Below are 16,746 nucleotides of genomic sequence, written 5' to 3'. Positions count from 1 at the left end.
ACATGTGAGAAAAGAGAAGCCACAGGAACCACACAGAAGGGTGAAACTGAGCCTAAAATATATTACATGTAGATTTAACTGGACAAAATATGTGCTTAATTCTAGTAACTAAAGCAGGAGTGGACTTGGACAACAAGGAGAGAGAAGGCCTCCCAAGACAGCCATGTCTCCCCAGATAACGGAGGTTCAGAAAGAAGCATACTCTAAGTTCACCACTGCTCAGTCATATGTGCTCCCCAGGGGCATCAACTCCTTAATCACCAAATGCATTTCGAGTCAGTCCTTAAGAAATTAATCATTGCACTGTCCAGTTAGATGATGAAAATCTGTGCTCCAGCAATGAGGGAGCAAGCCTGAAAGACAATGAAATTCTGAAAACTCATCTCAGTTTTGCTTACTTAGGAAAGTCACTGCAGCTGTGCCTTGCTTTCCTTTCATTTAAGATTTGGATAGTATCACTTGACCCAATTCAAAAAAGAACTGTGAGGATTAATATTTGTAAATGCAAAGCATTTTATTCAATAATGTATGAGGACATATCATTCAGAAGGGTTGCAAAAATAACTCAACTTTCATCGTTTATGTTTTAAACACAGGTCTGAGTATAGACCTGTCCTGACCAAATTCCCACCCAGCTAATTTACTCTGCCTGCCAAACATTCCTCAAATACTGAACTGATAATATGAGCTTCTCTCAATCTCACAAAAATATGTAGTTCTGTTCACCAAATACAGCTATTACGTTCCAGGTAGGATCACCATAATTAATAGGATGGAGGAAAACCACATATGACTGCTTTGCTTTTGGTGTTCTTTCTGCTTTGATGGTCATATTGTTTGCAAACTCTTTAATGAGTCTCAATTGTCCTTAGTAGATGCTAGGAACAGCACTAGAGTTTATAAATACTGAAATTAATAGACCTAGGGTTGCTTTTATTACATGCAATGTACTTGTTTGGCAATGATGATGACTCACTCACATCAGCTGTTAAGATACACTGCATTTTCAATGGCCCCTGGAAAATAAAAGCCAACATCTAAAAGATTTCAGATAAAGAATGCCATGAATTTCCTAGTCTCACTGCTCCATACAAAATCTGCTATACATAAAGTCTGCAAATACTAACAGGTAATGATCACCTGCGGAAAGATTTCTCCTGAGAATCTTGTCCACTTTTCTCAAATCTGAATTTACTGTCAGAAGATTCATAACCTCTGTTGTTAGCTCTCCTTCTGCAATGAATGGGCACACGGAGATTTTAAAAGAGTTAAAATGCATTTCAGTATACCCTTTGCGATAATAGTTGGTAAAGCTAATTACTCTGAGAAAATTGGAGATCATTCATTACCCTACTAAACAAATTAGGATTTGTTAACAATGATTTATAGTGCCAAATGCAAGATAACAAGGATTGTCTGTTCAACTGTGTTCACAGATGACATGACAGTTTATTGACTGCGCTGCATCCAAACAGCCCTTTGCTGTAGTGCTTTTGGAGACCTCCTCGTATTTCAGATGCATACACGCTTTTACCTGAGAAAAGTACATTTAAATATTTGGTTTTTAAAGGCAAGCACTTATGATAACCGAGCAACCAACTTACCTTCAAGAACAATAACATCTCTTATTTACCAATATCACTGCATATATGAAAAAGTGGAGTAAAATAATATATTCCTTCTGTAACTATTGCAAGTTGCATTTTTTAACCTATGTCAAATGATGCTTTTGGTATCTAAGCTGCTTGTCCCTCTCCTGTGGAAACTCAAGGGCCTTACTGTACCCTCTTGATCTCTTAACACTCTCACCACCTGAAAGGAGTCAACATCATCGCAAAATTTCACCACCTGAAAGAATAAAACATCGGTATAGATTCTACTTGGGACTGCTGCCATTGCATATGGACCAGGGAAGGAAGGAAGGAAAATCTACTAGTTTCAAGGGTTATATCTGAGAGTACGAGCCTGGAATACCCGCTAGTATAAAGGACTCTGCGTTTCTTCTGTAGGTTATGTCTCGGGTGAAAGTCAGTCCTGTTGCACAGGGGAATAGCTGGCCTTATCTAGGCCACACACTGCTTTTATATGGTCTCTATCTTAATACTGCTGGTGCTCCGCTTACTCTCTTTGGGATGAGTTTTTGGAGCTCTGTGTAATGTAACGCAGCATTGCACAACGCAGCGTCCCAGTGGCGTGCTGCAACTACGCAAACATCTGCTGAACTGGACCCGCTCAGGGCCAAATTGGATAGCACAGCTGATTAGCTAGAGCCTTCGGGAATATCCTCATGATTTATGTTTGTCTGAGTCACCAGCCCATGTGCAAATCACAACCTTTTTTTATTACTAATTTTAAGGTAAAGAGAGAACATTGTTTGGTAAAGAGGGTTACAGGCAACGAAGTACTTCTTTCTCCCTTCAGCTCAAAGTTATTTCTGTCAGTGGCTTGTTACCAAACTGTATCCAGTTCTGAAAATCCACAAACTATGTGTTTACGGGGAAAAAACTGCTTACTAAAAACAAACGTTAAAAAAAAAAACAGTAAACCCTCAGAAATTGCCACAAATAAAGGCTTCATAAGCAGACCACTCCAAGAAACGGAAACAAGTTGCCATACACAGAGAGACTGTACAATCACCCAATGAATCCAACAATCTTGAGAATTTGGGTTGTCATTTAAAATCAAAATGCCCAGTTACTTAGGTTTTGATTTCTGTTCTGTTGTGTTGCGAACCACAAAACCACCTCTATCCTTTAATGTGAATTCGGTTTTATGAGATAGAAAAGAAAAAAAAAACTAACAATAATCACTCTCTCTAGTTAGATAGGAGAAAAAGCTTTTACTATTATTCTAACTCCAACCATACTCCAAAACATCTCTCAACCTGCTGAAGTTGCAGACAGCCTGACGATGTTAAAAATTCACATAACTCAAAGCGAAACAGTTATTTTTTCTAAAACCCTAACTACTTTTTCAATTATCTGATGTGCCTTCTCGATGAGACGTAGCTACCTTATAACCTATCTTTGCTGAGACACAATGATGATTTGCAATGCAAAAAAATCAAAGACAACTGGGAGCTTTTTCAGGAAGCGTTTAGTTGTGATTTCTTAGAGCACGCTAATGTTAACAGCATGCCCAAGTCGCTCTTTGTACGCACCAACCACAGACTGGACCATCTCCATGCAAGACAACAAAGTTAGGCCAGTGCATAAGTTTTATAAAAGAATTAGGCCAGATATTTTCTCTTACCTCTTCTTTTCTGACTGTAGAGTTAATAACCTGTACAAAGTATAGGGTAGTGCCAAGTCAGGTGAAACAGATGGTGGGCAACGGCAGGAATTGCTTTTCAACAAAGTCTATTGAACTTATCCACACTTGCAAAAGAAGTTGTGCTGCTCCTAACTGAAGAAAAGTTGTAGAGCTACAAACTCCTCAACAACTTTGTCTCATTAGCAGTCATTCAGTGGTTACGCACACATATCCCACTGAAGGTGCCTATTTAGTAAGTCTGTTTAATCAGTGGCATCTAAAAGGCAGTCATCATCCAGGTACAGATGAGTTAGGCTGAATCACTTAACAGCGATTCCCAAACCTCTCCACTGACGTTATGGTGAAGGCGGGTGGGTAAGGCTGGGTGGGACAAATGCCCTCCCCAGAGCGTGTGAATTCTTCCTTTCCCTGCTGTTTTCAAGACGCGTCAGCACAGAAGCAACAAAAACATAAGAATCCAGCCTCCCACTTTCCCATTAGGAAATTTACCTAGTTATAGCATAAAACTAGGTAAGATTTTAGCCTTCACCGCTACTGGAAGCACATAATGAATTGCTAAGATGGAACAATGATACAGATATTGGGAAAACAGTCTTGTATTATGGGGAAGTGTCAGCTTTGTATTTTCTTAAACACTCAGTGGTCTTGGGAGGCTCTTGCTAGAATAAAAAAGGATCCAAAAGTAAATTCTGTTTTGCTGCGGCACGTGCAGCATCCACAAATATTGCAGATACATGAGCCACCACACACCAAACCGGAGCGCATGGCATAAGCATAGTTCTTAAAGGAGATGCCAAGTTTGACAGCGACTATTTGAGCTACATACATGCAAAGAGACGTGCCTAAATACACAAATCCTTAGCTCTTATACAAAAGTGAAGGAAAAAGAACAGTGACTTCAATGAACAATTTTCCCATTATGGTCCATGTTACACATGACTACAGGTAGAACAGTGTGGATATAATGTTGGTTGCTCACCAGTTACATGTTGAATATGGTTATTCAGCTGAAAACATGCAGGATGGAAAAGTAACATGTCCTTTGTGCTAGTACTGGAAGGGCAGAACGGCCTGACAAATATTTCAGACACTTAGTTCATCCACCGACATCTCTCTCACTGTAATTACACCAGGTCACTCCTGCTTTCATGAGTGAGAGCAAAATCAACAAATTCAGATGTTAGGTGTAAGCAATCACCAAAGCTTGCAGAAAATGAAATCAGCTCTGGGGCTTTCCATCCTATTTTTTACTGCAGCTAGTTCAGTTTTTTGCTCCATTTCTTTCACGTAAACAATTCTTCGATTCCTAATATAGAAATCCCCACATAAACCTGGTGTTTTTCTAACAGAGCTGCAAAGCAACAGCACTAAGTTGACGCAAAGGATACTTACTCCTCCAAAGTCAGAGCAACCGATACAGAAGTACAAGCCTTGGTTCGTTCAAGCTTCAAAAGGGAAACACACAAATGACAGAACAGATAGCAATGCTTCATTCGTACACAACGCATCCGCTTCCACCACCCACGCTTGCTCTAGGTTTCATGGTAAATGCACCATCTCAGCCTGCTTGCCAAAGCACTAAGCATAGAGCACCTTCTCTACAGAGGAGGTGACTTTGCCCCAGAGGTGAAGACAGGCAGGTAAGGGTTGGTGGAGAGGTATTGCTGACAAGAAACCAATGTTACTGAAGAAGCAGAGGGAGAAGGAAGGGGGATAAAGGCAGTAACGAACCCTGATGATTAAAGTACAGATCCAAAGGGGAAAAAAGAATCCATGAATACTTGAATTTAAACAGCAAATATTAGCTACTTTATCCATTCCTCAGTGCTCATCATTTCTCAGTAAAACCTGTTCAATCTGCTTCTCTGTTTTCCGTAGTAGATGTGCTTGGACAGCGAATCGATCCATCAGTCCATTTTAACTTACCTGGTACCGATGATTCTTTCGGTGTGCTACAGCATGGAGCATTTTGTAGTCTGAACTACCAACATACACCAACCAATCATTTCCACAGACAAAAGCTTTATTATTATCTATTAAACTAAAAGCCATTGGTTTACTTGAGACTCTTCCCTAACGACCATTGTTTTGATGTTCTGGGATCACACTAAACACAGAAAAAACTATCAGTCTTTTCTAGTTAAAAGCTTTGTTAAAAAAACGTCAATTCAAGTTCATATTCTTCTGCACTTTGATAATACAATAATTACATTTATTGGAAACACATGCTATATGGATCATTCTGGAGCATTTTTCTCATTGTCTGGTACTGCGAAACACATCTGGGTTGTATTTGCCCCATGTAAGTTAATAAGGGTACGAAGTTTTTTAAAACAATAAGCAAGATAATCCTAAAAACTTTCCAAAGTAAAAAGAGGAGAAAAAAAACCCCCTCCAAGTTTCATCCAAAACTCTTTAAGTGTAAAAATGACTAAGATTAGAACTGAAGGACTTTCTTCTAACTACTAGGCTATTAGTGAAGAAGGAAAAAGATACTTTAAAAAAAATCTGATTACTATGACTCTACATAAGAAAAAGTGCAGTTAAGCATATCATATTAATGGAACCTAATAAGGGATGTCTCCCCACCTACTCAGATCTGAATTAGCATGATCTAAAGTGCCAACATGTTGGCACTAGAAGATGTCAAGCTTCTTCTTGTTACTAAACTCCTAACTCGGGAGAATTGGAAACTTTAAAGCTTTTTGTTGAAGCATAGGGGATGTTGACACCTTCCAGATTTTCACTTTACTGGACCAACCCACGGACAGTATGGTGCAAGGGAACAGCAGATGGCTTTTCTTCTGTTGCCTCTGCTTCCTAAATACGAAGCCGAACATTGTTCTTAAACCATGCATATTTAGCTCCCGCTATAAGAAGAAGGCGGCTTATTTACGTACATTAAAGCCTTTCATCCCATACTGTATGTGTCCCATTCCAGAGCATCTCTGTGTACACTCACGTGACTTGCATTTTAAGTGCCCAGACAAAGGAAAGTAATTCTGTCTAAACTTCAGAAAGACAATCAAGTTTTAGTCTTAATACGAGATATACATTGAACTGTTTGATATTCTTCCCCCCTTCACTCCCTCACTCCTAAAAATACATACAATACACAACAGGGAAAGTGCTGAAAAAAGGAAACCATTTCTTTCCTGTTTCACAGCTTATCTTACCTTACACAGATCTGGGTTTTGCCACAATTAAAGAAAAACTACCACAAACCTTTTCCAATTGGTAATTCTCTCTTCAGACCTCCCCACTGGCGGAAGCATTAACATTCAGTCTGTGCTGAAGTCCAGCGTAAATCCAGCACGACATGGCACTGCTCCAGGTGCTAAGTGAGCGCACTTGCATTTTACACTTTACATGTGAGGTCACACGATACCCAGTTTAATCCCGTATCTTTCTTATAGGATGACAGACCTCTATGAAAAAAGACTAAATTTCACCATGTACTAACGAAAGAAAATTACAGTCTGGAAATCTGACAGGAGAGCAACAGAGTTTCTCCATCATGTAACCAAATACCAGACAGTTTTCTTTTCCCAAGAGTCTGATGAAAAGATAGAAGCAGGCTTAGATTATGCTATTAACTATACAGAGCAATGCCACAGAACAAGTCTCATTGCATTTTACTCACCTGTTTTTGGACATACATAATGATTTATTTCCCCTACAGATAGTGTGGAGGCAGAAAAGTAATGCTCGGAGAATACAGCCTAAGTTACATTCAGAGGGTAAGAGCAATTTAAATACAAATCTTGGAGGAAAATAAACAGTGCACTGGATTGACTGGAAACCATTTCTTATTCCCAAACTTATCTGTGCAAATAAAAGATAGATAGATAAATATGGGAATGAACAGATAGAAAGATACGAGCATAGACTGTTCAGTCAATAAATGGCATGGGAACAAAAAAGACAGATTGATCAACTATCAAACCGGTTGTGGCTTGATCCTCTTTTCTTGATGTAAAATGTAAAACTAGCATAAATGCAGCTGTGTTTTCCTAGCTCATCTGTGAGATACGGGGCTTTTAACCACCAGTTAGGAACCACTGTGTGATGCTCTCCGGACTGTGGTGTACAGGAGATGAGACAAGACTCTCATAATGGGCTCTCTAAAGTCTATGAATCAATGCAAATTGGTAGAAGGGGAAACCAAGATCCCAGCGTCTTGGGTTAGGGAGCTGATAAGATCTTGGTTGGTTTTATTTGCTATAACTGTGTAACCTAAATACTGTTGGAATTCAGGTAGTAATTAACGTGACACCTGATTTGCTCAGAAAAGTATTGACCACATGTCTAAAATATTACTGATAACGCATTAGTGGAGCAAGGAGTAGAGAAAGATAAGTTAACCTATTGGGCAGAGAGCAACTGGTTATTTATGCCCGTTCCCATGTAATAAGGCCCTTTCGTTGCAGAAGTACCACTAGGATGTTTGGAGGCACACGTGTTAAAGTTGAGATACACTTACAAAGTAGCCTGTTCCCAAGCTGGAAGGAGCTGAGCTCTGCAATAAAACACAAAGACAAAGTGGAAAGTCAGCGATGGTTTTTAACACGTTCCAATCCACATAGCTCATTACCAGCCCCTCTCCAAGCTTTTCATCGCCACATCACAGCCCCGACGCGCTGCCCCTTGTCATCTGCTACTGAAACAAACACCGCGTTGCTTAATTCTCCCCTTTACATCTCTCAACGACTCCGAGCCGGTAACGTGCTATTTACTGAATTCCAAGCTTCTGCGGTGGACGTAATTGCCAATTTATTTGACAGGCAGCTGGGTAATGAATTAATGATGGCATTTCGCCCTGCGCTGAGACTAAACAGACACTCATCAGCCAGCCTCCCTGACACGCTGACATTCAATGCCCTGGACTCCAGCTACTCAGCTTTGTGGCCACAAAGGGGCAGGCAGGAGGGGGAAAAAGGGAAAAAAAAATACACCAAAAAAAATGGAGACCGACTTCAAAACAAAAAGCCCGGTGGGTTTGGATGACTTTTTCAATGTATGACCTGGTTGCCAATTTATTCCCGAAAGGCCCTGCTTAGTACACACATAGCGCTTTGCTAAAATGAGACATTTTGTAAACATAATTAGCAGTCTGAAATGTAAAGGACGCATGGGCACGGAGACGCTGCTACAGCCAATGTGCCGCTTCCGGGAGAAAGGCTTTCCCATTTGGACGGCCACGCTGCCGGACACGCTACGGATTATAATAAGAAAATAAAAGCCAGACGACAAAAAACCCCTGCAATGGGAAACAGGTTTCCAAGCTGAAACCCATAAAAATAATTAAAACTACCGTCGCTACCGCGGAAAACAATCAAAAAGCTTCAAACGCTGCTCAAACGTGCAGCTTGCAATTCACTTTAAGCAGGATGCGATCGCGGCTGCCGCGTTCGCAGGAATTAAGGAGATAAAGGGGTTTGTATCATTAGGTTTTAATCCGGACAAGGGGGATTACGCAGCGGGTCCTCTTGCAGACGTCGGCAGAGCCCTAAACATCTCGGTCATGATTTAGGTCAGCGGCTCTTCGGTTGAAGGGTGCACTGCACCCAGGCACAACCTCACTCCCGGGACCGACGCAGCTCTATGATGAGCAGGAACTGCACATTTGCCTCAACAGACCTGGCAAATCACTGGAAACGGGCTGAATTTGCACCGCCAGCACCCTGCGCTGCCACACTCGCAGGGAAGCTAATAGGAAATTCTCTCAACTCCCAGCCATTTAGTGTATCGCCAACAGATAAAAAAATAACCCCTCAAATGGGGCTTACTGCATCTTTTCACTGAATTCAGCACAGCAGAAATAGTGTGCCAAGAAATTTAAATTTAACAGCCACATTCATTGCAAATAATCAGAATATTACTGTTTGCTCACCAGTGTACTGCCAATAAGAGAGATTATGTATATAGAGGGAAAAGCTTTCTGCTTTAAGCCATTAAAAACTAAAGACATGGCAAGAGGAAACCTCCTTGGTAATCTTAAGGGTACCAACATCATAATATCAACGGACTCTGCTGGGACATCTTACATGAACGAACAGGAGGACTACAGAAATTTTGCAGGTATGTGGTTCCTGCCGCTTCTTCCTCTCCATCTGACCAGCTGCAGCTGCTGAAGGACGATAGACCTGCGGTCACCAGAGGGCAACGGGGCATCGATTTATTCCCGAGTCCTTCTGGCTCAGCTCTCCCTGCCCTAGGGCCATCGCCATTCACAGCGAGACCCGCCGGCCCCAGCGCCAACGTCCCCGAACGCGGCTGTAGCAGCAGCGTGGAGCAATGGGAAGCCTCAGGAAGGAGGTGCTGGATTCGGGAACAGGCACCCACGAGGCCCTTTGGGCTCGGCCGGGCTGCTCTCCTCAACGGCCCTGTCACCATGGGGCTGGGGATGGCCTCATCACTTCTACCGCCCCGGTCCTCAGCAGACCCAGTCAAGGATGGTCACAACTACAACGTCCCTGTCACGGGCCACCAACGAAGGCTTCATGAGCCACTGTGGGCCTGCAGGTTCCAGCCAAATCCCAGTCCCCCGCTCACAATTTTTAAAACTCGCTTTACAGGCTGAAACACTCAAAGTTTGCCTTCTGCGTCTATGTGAGATTTCTATTTGTCTGCTTTTTCTTTGAAGTTGCAGAAAAACCAAGTCCCCAAACAAAACAAAAGAATAAGCAAAACACACATCTTGTTTCCCACTGAATATTTCCATTCCTTGAAAAGCAATGCTGCAATGGCTATGGGAAGACAGTTGAAACACAGCAGTCGAATGACTTTCACTGAAAAGAAACAACTCTGTGCCCTTTCAGGGAATTTGGCTTTGCTTGATGGAAAAATAGCCCTTCACAAACTGCATGCTGCGTATGGAGAGTACGGTTTGCACACTCTTTTTTAACTGAAGTAGCTAAGAAAGACTATATTGCACATGCATGAATGACTAAGTCAGCTGTGTTGTGAACTGTGTGCTGACAGAGCATATAGGCTGAAGCAAGGGCTATGCAAGAAGATAGCTTCTCACCTTTTTGGTAACTCCCAATAGCGAGAGGATCCTACTACCCAGTGCCCAGCCTTGGTACCAAGTGCTGAAAGTGATACTGTGTATGCAGCATCTGTACAAGCCCATGCTGAGTCGTGGTCCTGCACTGGATGCTTTTACATCTCTTATATAAAGTGTGCCTATAATAGAGGTAATGGTTTCACTTTCCCCCTTCGCAAAAGCCGACATTAGATACACCATTTGATATCCACACAACCACCAGCAGAAGCCTGCATCAGGTGCCCATCAGTAAAATGCAAGTCACTCACTCAAAATTCACAGGGTTTTGGTTTTGTCGTTTTCCTGCTACACTTTTCTTTTTTAATGATTGGCTTTGTTCTTTCTTAAAGAGAACAACTTTTGGCCCAGGAGCAAAAAATACAGTACCCCTCATGTAAGCATTAGTTTATTGTGTACCAGAGAAAATTACATCCTTGAGGTCTTGGAAGGCACAGTTATACCCATTTTGCATATATATAGTGCATTACTTGGGGAGCTGGGTGGGGAGAAAGGCTGTGTTGTACATATTTGTTCTGGCTATTGTTTATGCAGGTCTGACTGAATGAAGGAACAGTGGGTATCATTTCAATTTCTGATGTCAACATCAAATTACTTATTTAATTTCATGCCTGGCGAAGCATTGTATAGCTACACGCAGAATCATTTCACTTCATTTGTTATGCTGTGTTTTCTTGGCGATTGGCTTGCCTTCCAACTGACAGCTTTAATTACGACATGAATTTGATTGCACTGCCGAGGAATTAACATAATGCAACAAAGCATTTAAGCACCCAACCTTAGACACACAAACACACACATACACACCCTCACACGCACCAGGCAGCAGCGAGGGCAGCCGAGCTCCTCGTGCACGCGTGCCAGCACGCACTAGGGCTTTGCTGGTGCTCTCCCGCGTCAGATGCGACCAAGGATGGCAAGGAAGGCACCCGCGGAGGAGGCTGCGAGCTTGCTGGGAGCCCGAGACGAGACCCTCCCTGCCAGCGCCCAGGCGAAAGAGGCTTTCGCTATTCCTTCCCTCCGCGAAAGCCGCCCCAAGGGGTGGCCGGCGAGGCTGAGGGTGCCCCAAGCCGTCCGCGCGAGGCTGGTGCACACCACTGCCTTCCCCTTAGCAGCACGACCAGCAATGCTGATTGCACGGACACCTGATTTTAACAGGACTAGCAATGACTTTACAGCTGAGCATGGGCTTCAATTCTGTGAAAGATCAGGAGCTGCAGTTCTGTGAAAGACTGGGAATTTAGGAATGTGCACCCAAGAAATCGGAGGGTCTTTTTGCTTTGTTTTCTGGTGCTGAACCCCTGAATGTTCAGAGCTCTTTACCATCCAGGTTTGCTGCAGTTCTCGCTTTTCCCTCAAGTAATCTCTTGCCTGCTTTGTAAATCAGGGCTAACAGATATCCCACGTATTCTGAAATAGGAAGACTCATATAAAAATAAATGCATAAAGAAAGGGGAGGGAATAAAGTAGACTGAGCTCCAAGCTGAGCAAAAGAGAGCGCGCTGCCATCTTGTCTCCCAGCAAAATCTCAGCAAAATGAATTCTACTACTGGCAAGATTTTGATGAGATTAAATTGACTACAGCACCCTATATATACACGGGAGGAACAGCTCTCCAATTTCTTTTTTAGGCCCCCGGAGCTACCTCTGCCCATAAAGGAAAGAAGTCATCATTCCAAAAAATACCGTAGAGAGGCGAAAAACAGGGAGAGATGGGTTTACGAAGGTCAGACGGGGAGATTTATTAGGGCACTGTGAACCACTTGCAATGGAGCATTCAGGTAATCATCACCCCTAATCTAGCAGAGGTCAAGCGCTCTGCTAATTATATTTTCTCGCAGAGGTGTGTGTGTGTGGGGGGGGTGCAAGATGAGGAGGCAGAAGGCAGCTGATGGAAACCCGTCTCACCGCATTGCACCTGACACGAACGCAGGCAATTCCTCTTCGCCCATCTGATGCTATTTCAAGCCTCATTATGAGAAAAGTCTCCTGTTTAATGCCGTCTTTTCATTGCATTATTCTCTTCTCATTTTTGACCACCTCTCTCGCAAATGCTGCAAATTACCTGCTTGGATCTCATTAGCGGGGGAAGGAGTCACCCCTTGTAAACACACGCTGCATCAATCTGTGTTATCCAAGGAGTGCAGGTACACTCACAGTGTGCAGAGTTGAAAGATGTCTGACAGCAGAGGGAATGAAGCCACTGACATGTCAGTTTGCAACTGGATATTCATTATCCCGTCTCCCTCGTTCTGCATCTGTCACTAAGCTATCACTTAGGCACTGCATTAAAGCTTGTGACGCTAACATTTCTGTTTCAACAGCTTACTTACAACCAGGGATTTGAAAATTGATCATCCGCCTAGAATATATGCACTTCATTCATTATACATATTTCCATGCAGTAGCCACGCTTAATCTCACGACGCTGTGGGGCTACATCAGTGGAGATTCATTATACTTCAAGTCCAAGACTTGCTGCTTTGACCTCCGAGCTAATCTGCCTGGAATATTTTATATTTTTGTTCAGGCTTCCGGCGAGTACACAACTTTCTGTGTAGCTCTTCCTAGGTGAACAGCGTCCAAATCAGCAAAGCATCCTCAGAAAGAACTCAGGCTTTTATCTGTATTTTTTTCTGGACAGTAACTGCCAGATACCATTAGACACCTCACTCCTTCAAAATATATTATTTAAAATACCTTATTAAGCTCTGGATGCTTTCTTGTTTGGAAGAGCCTAGGTCAAGGTGGGCTTGCCCACAGTTGGAAGTGAAAGTATCACTACCATTTTTAAAGCCCTATGATGTAAAAAAGCAGGGTGTTTCTCTTAGGGCTAGAGAGAAATGCAGAATGACATTTACTTCTCCTAACTGAAAGAATCTGTGAAAAGCAGGGAAGGCCACCGCCAACCCAGGTGACAAGACAGTTATCTCGAGCGTGTTTGTCAATTCTCAGCTGAACTGGCAACACCAGACAACAGAGAGACATATTATATTGTAATAAGTAATCAAAGCGTAAAGGAACTTATTACACAAAACATAAATCATGCATAGCTTCTTAGAATATACATTTCTGCATATATTTGAATAAAGTTACTTTTAAATCTATGAATCCTTATGTCATTCTTGGGTGTATTAGTGAAGTTATATTTGCTCCCTGCTTCCTCTTAACTTGCAATAGTGCCAGGACGAAGAGCAGGTACTGGGCAAACATCAGGAAAAAAAATGCCTTTGATCGGTGGGAGGGGAAGCAGGACTCTGCTCTCGCTGCCGGGTCTCACGCTGAGTTGCTGTGAGGTGCCGGACAGGTCAACTAAGCCTCAGAGCTCTCCATTCGCTCCATCACCAGGGAAGGAGGAGGCTAAATTTAATTGTCCTTACATTTTTAAGGAGCTAATATATAGTGCTGCAAGGTGCCATGTAATTGTGAAGTTCGTCCCAGCGACTTCTCAGCTGCCGCAGGGCACAGCGCACGCTACGGCAGAGATGGTGAAGGGCAGATGGTCAGCTGCCACCCACCGCTACCTGAACGCAGCATTTCCTTACTACCTGCTCCAGCTTCTCTCCTCCACCAAAGGTATCTTACAGCACTGAGGCTGCCCTCACCCGACAGCTAGGAAGCATCTAACCAACGGTGCCCCTAAAGATTGGCTCTGGCAGAGGAATGGACCTCTAAAATAACGTGATAAAGGGATGAGAAACAAGGGAGCTATAGATTTCACACCTCCGCAGAAAAAAACATCCCTGTGCTATTCCAGGGATATGCACAATTCAGCAAAAATTGCTAGCTGCATGCCTGCAGGCTTCAATCCACACACACACACACGCACACAAAAATGTATCCTTTATAACGGTATTTCTTTTAATATCTGCTCAATTCAGTTTTATTGGATTGGCCTCTAGAGGACACCATCTGGTATCTGTCATCCAAATCTACATGGACACGCTATTGATAGAAACCCTCCTTTCCAAAACGTGGGTTAGTTAAAAGTAGGCCCAGATCACAAGCTGATGGAAACTGGTCTGACGGATGTAGCCAGGCTTTTACCAGCACAGGATCCAGCCTACAAAATCCCCACTTCAGATACTCTTTTTGGGACAGGGGCTCTCTATCTTGCTTGTTGTAAAGTGTGTAGCACAGAGGACCCAGAGCCATGAATAAAACGCTCAAGGATTGTGATGGTACACATAATAAATAATCATCTAATTGCAGCCACAGAAAGATTGCTGTTTTTATTCATGTGTTGGCATAACGCATATGTCGTTCAGCGAAAGGCCAGGTTTGTTCACCAGAGAAAAGCACTCTCCGCAGAGCTGCCATCTTAGGCCCTTCCGCAGCACTTCAGGCAGAGCAATAAAAGCAGAGCTTATGCGATTGTTGGCCATGTTATATCAACCCATTAGATATAAATTCTTTGCATCTCCCTAGACACCCTAATACTTTTCATAAAGACAGCATTTACCCCAAAGCGATGCATTCTTTTCCTTCCCCCATGTCGGGTGGAAAGAGGCCATCTCACTTCCCAACTATGCAGGGCACTGTAACTTCATAAAATGGCCTTCAGCTCTTTCCAATATATGAGCGTTTTCACACAGACAGACATTCCACCAAACTTTAAGAAGTTTGCTCAACGGGGGCAGGAGCGCTAGGTCGCCTCTTCCCCTCCCACCGCCCCAAGGGAAGGGGATTTTGGCAACGAGCCATCCCAGAGCCCAAACACCATTCTGACTTACGCCCTGCCAAAACCTACACGGGGGTTAATCAAAGCAGTATTCGAGTCCAAGAGTTTTACTTACGTCGCTGAGTCTTTCCCGAGAGCTACTTCGATGGAAACCTTTCGATTCCCCGCTGGCGCTTTCACTGTCACTGTCTCGGCAACTGTTTTGACCTGGTTTGAGCTGCAGGAAAGAAGAAACACAGAGAAAGCAGAAGGTTAGACTGGTGTTTTAAGTCCCCTCATCTGCTGGTCCCCTGTAACACCACCGCACACAGAAATCTCCGCACCAGAGGGAGCAACCTTCACGCTCGACTCGCCCCGGATAATGTTGCGTGGTACCACATAGACTTCTCGACTAACCTCGACGTTCATAAAACTACATGATCTATTTGTCAGGCAGCACCATGGTTTTGCCTTTCAAACAAGTTTTAATGAACTTTACAGGCCTAGTAGTAAATAAAAACATATATAGCCTATATTTTCAACACATTCGAGAACACATCCAGCCTCTTCTTAAGCTGCAAACTATTTACAAGTCAACACATTAACATGATAACTTGCTGAAATGGACATCTACCCTGTATATGCATTGTATACATATACACAAACACACATGTACAGCGAAAGAAAGATCCAAAGTAGATCTACTGGAACACTGAAAAGGTATATATTTGTTTTAATGTATCTTTATATTTGCTTGAATGTATTAAAATTTTGCTTCAGCCTTGTCGATGCCTCCTTTGAAATAATTTTCTGTGAATGCTGATTACGCCTAAAGTAAATGTTGGCAAAAAGTCAGTTTCAGGTCCATGTGATTTTAAAACTAAATTTCGGAAAAAAGCATATGCCTAAATACTGGCAGCAGGGGCAGATGCAGAGAAAACATCTGGTGATGTGCCCAATGAAGTATCTCATGGTACACCTACCACGCTTACCAACCTGCACGTAACAAATACCAACCTACTCCTCCTGACTTACTCTAATAAACTCATAATCATTTCTATTTAGACTGTACAGAAATTATCACATTCATCTCCATTTCAGGGTGAGTATATTCATAAGCAAGGTGGGCACTGAAGATCAGCAACGATCTTACGGCAGAGTGGGAAAGTCACAACAGATACTCAAATGAAAACAGCAGAGAAGCTGCAGGAAACTTGGGCAAACCCATGGGAAAATCCCACCTTCTCCTCCAGGAGTGAGAGGATCCACTGTATGGCCAAGAGTTAAACTGAGTGAAGAAGGCAGTTTTGGGTGCTCTTTGCCAGCCAAAAAAGAGAGAGGAGCAAGGACGTAAAGCTAAGGGCTCAGCCACACAGTCGAGTTGCAGCGCCTGAGCAGAACTGCAAAACTGGCACAGGTGTACTCTCGGCTCAGAGAAAATGTAACCTAAGAACTGAAGCCGCTTGCCAAACACTTACAATATAATAAACGAACTAAATATACCACAGCTCCGCCAGCAAATCTTGAGTAAAAAGATTTGTATTTCAAATGTAATGGTTTATCAGATAGATCCAGTGGATCTAGGTAGGAACTTTTGGAGGCGATGGGGGAAAAACTAATTCAAGAAGTTTAATACTTCATATAAAACCCACAGATCTTATCTAGGACCACTATGTACTGTAATTTTATGGTCCCGCGTTTAAAAATTAACCACCCAAAGGAAAATAGATCAAGTTTCACTGACTCA

At 42.8% G+C, this 16,746-nt stretch overlaps 1 protein-coding gene across 7 annotated transcripts in view; it reads right to left on the bottom strand.

Annotated features, from left to right (window-relative positions):
• Positions 1-16,746, bottom strand: part of AUTS2 (activator of transcription and developmental regulator AUTS2) — a 767,986-nt gene that overhangs the window by 410,757 nt on the left and 340,483 nt on the right. For all 7 annotated transcript variants that reach the window (XM_064523450.1, XM_064523454.1, XM_064523452.1 and 4 more), the window contains 2 exons: positions 15,136-15,237; positions 7,757-7,792 (listed from right to left, as the gene is read on the bottom strand). In XM_064523450.1, coding sequence (XP_064379520.1) covers positions 7,757-7,792; positions 15,136-15,237 — 138 coding nt within the window. The remainder of the gene's footprint in view (positions 1-7,756; positions 7,793-15,135; positions 15,238-16,746) is intronic.

This window comes from Dromaius novaehollandiae, chromosome 19, assembly GCF_036370855.1.
Source record: "Dromaius novaehollandiae isolate bDroNov1 chromosome 19, bDroNov1.hap1, whole genome shotgun sequence".
Classification (NCBI taxonomy): Eukaryota; Metazoa; Chordata; class Aves; order Casuariiformes; family Dromaiidae; genus Dromaius; species Dromaius novaehollandiae.
Note: the sequence above shows the minus strand (reverse complement) of the source record. Positions and strands in the feature narration are given on the sequence as shown.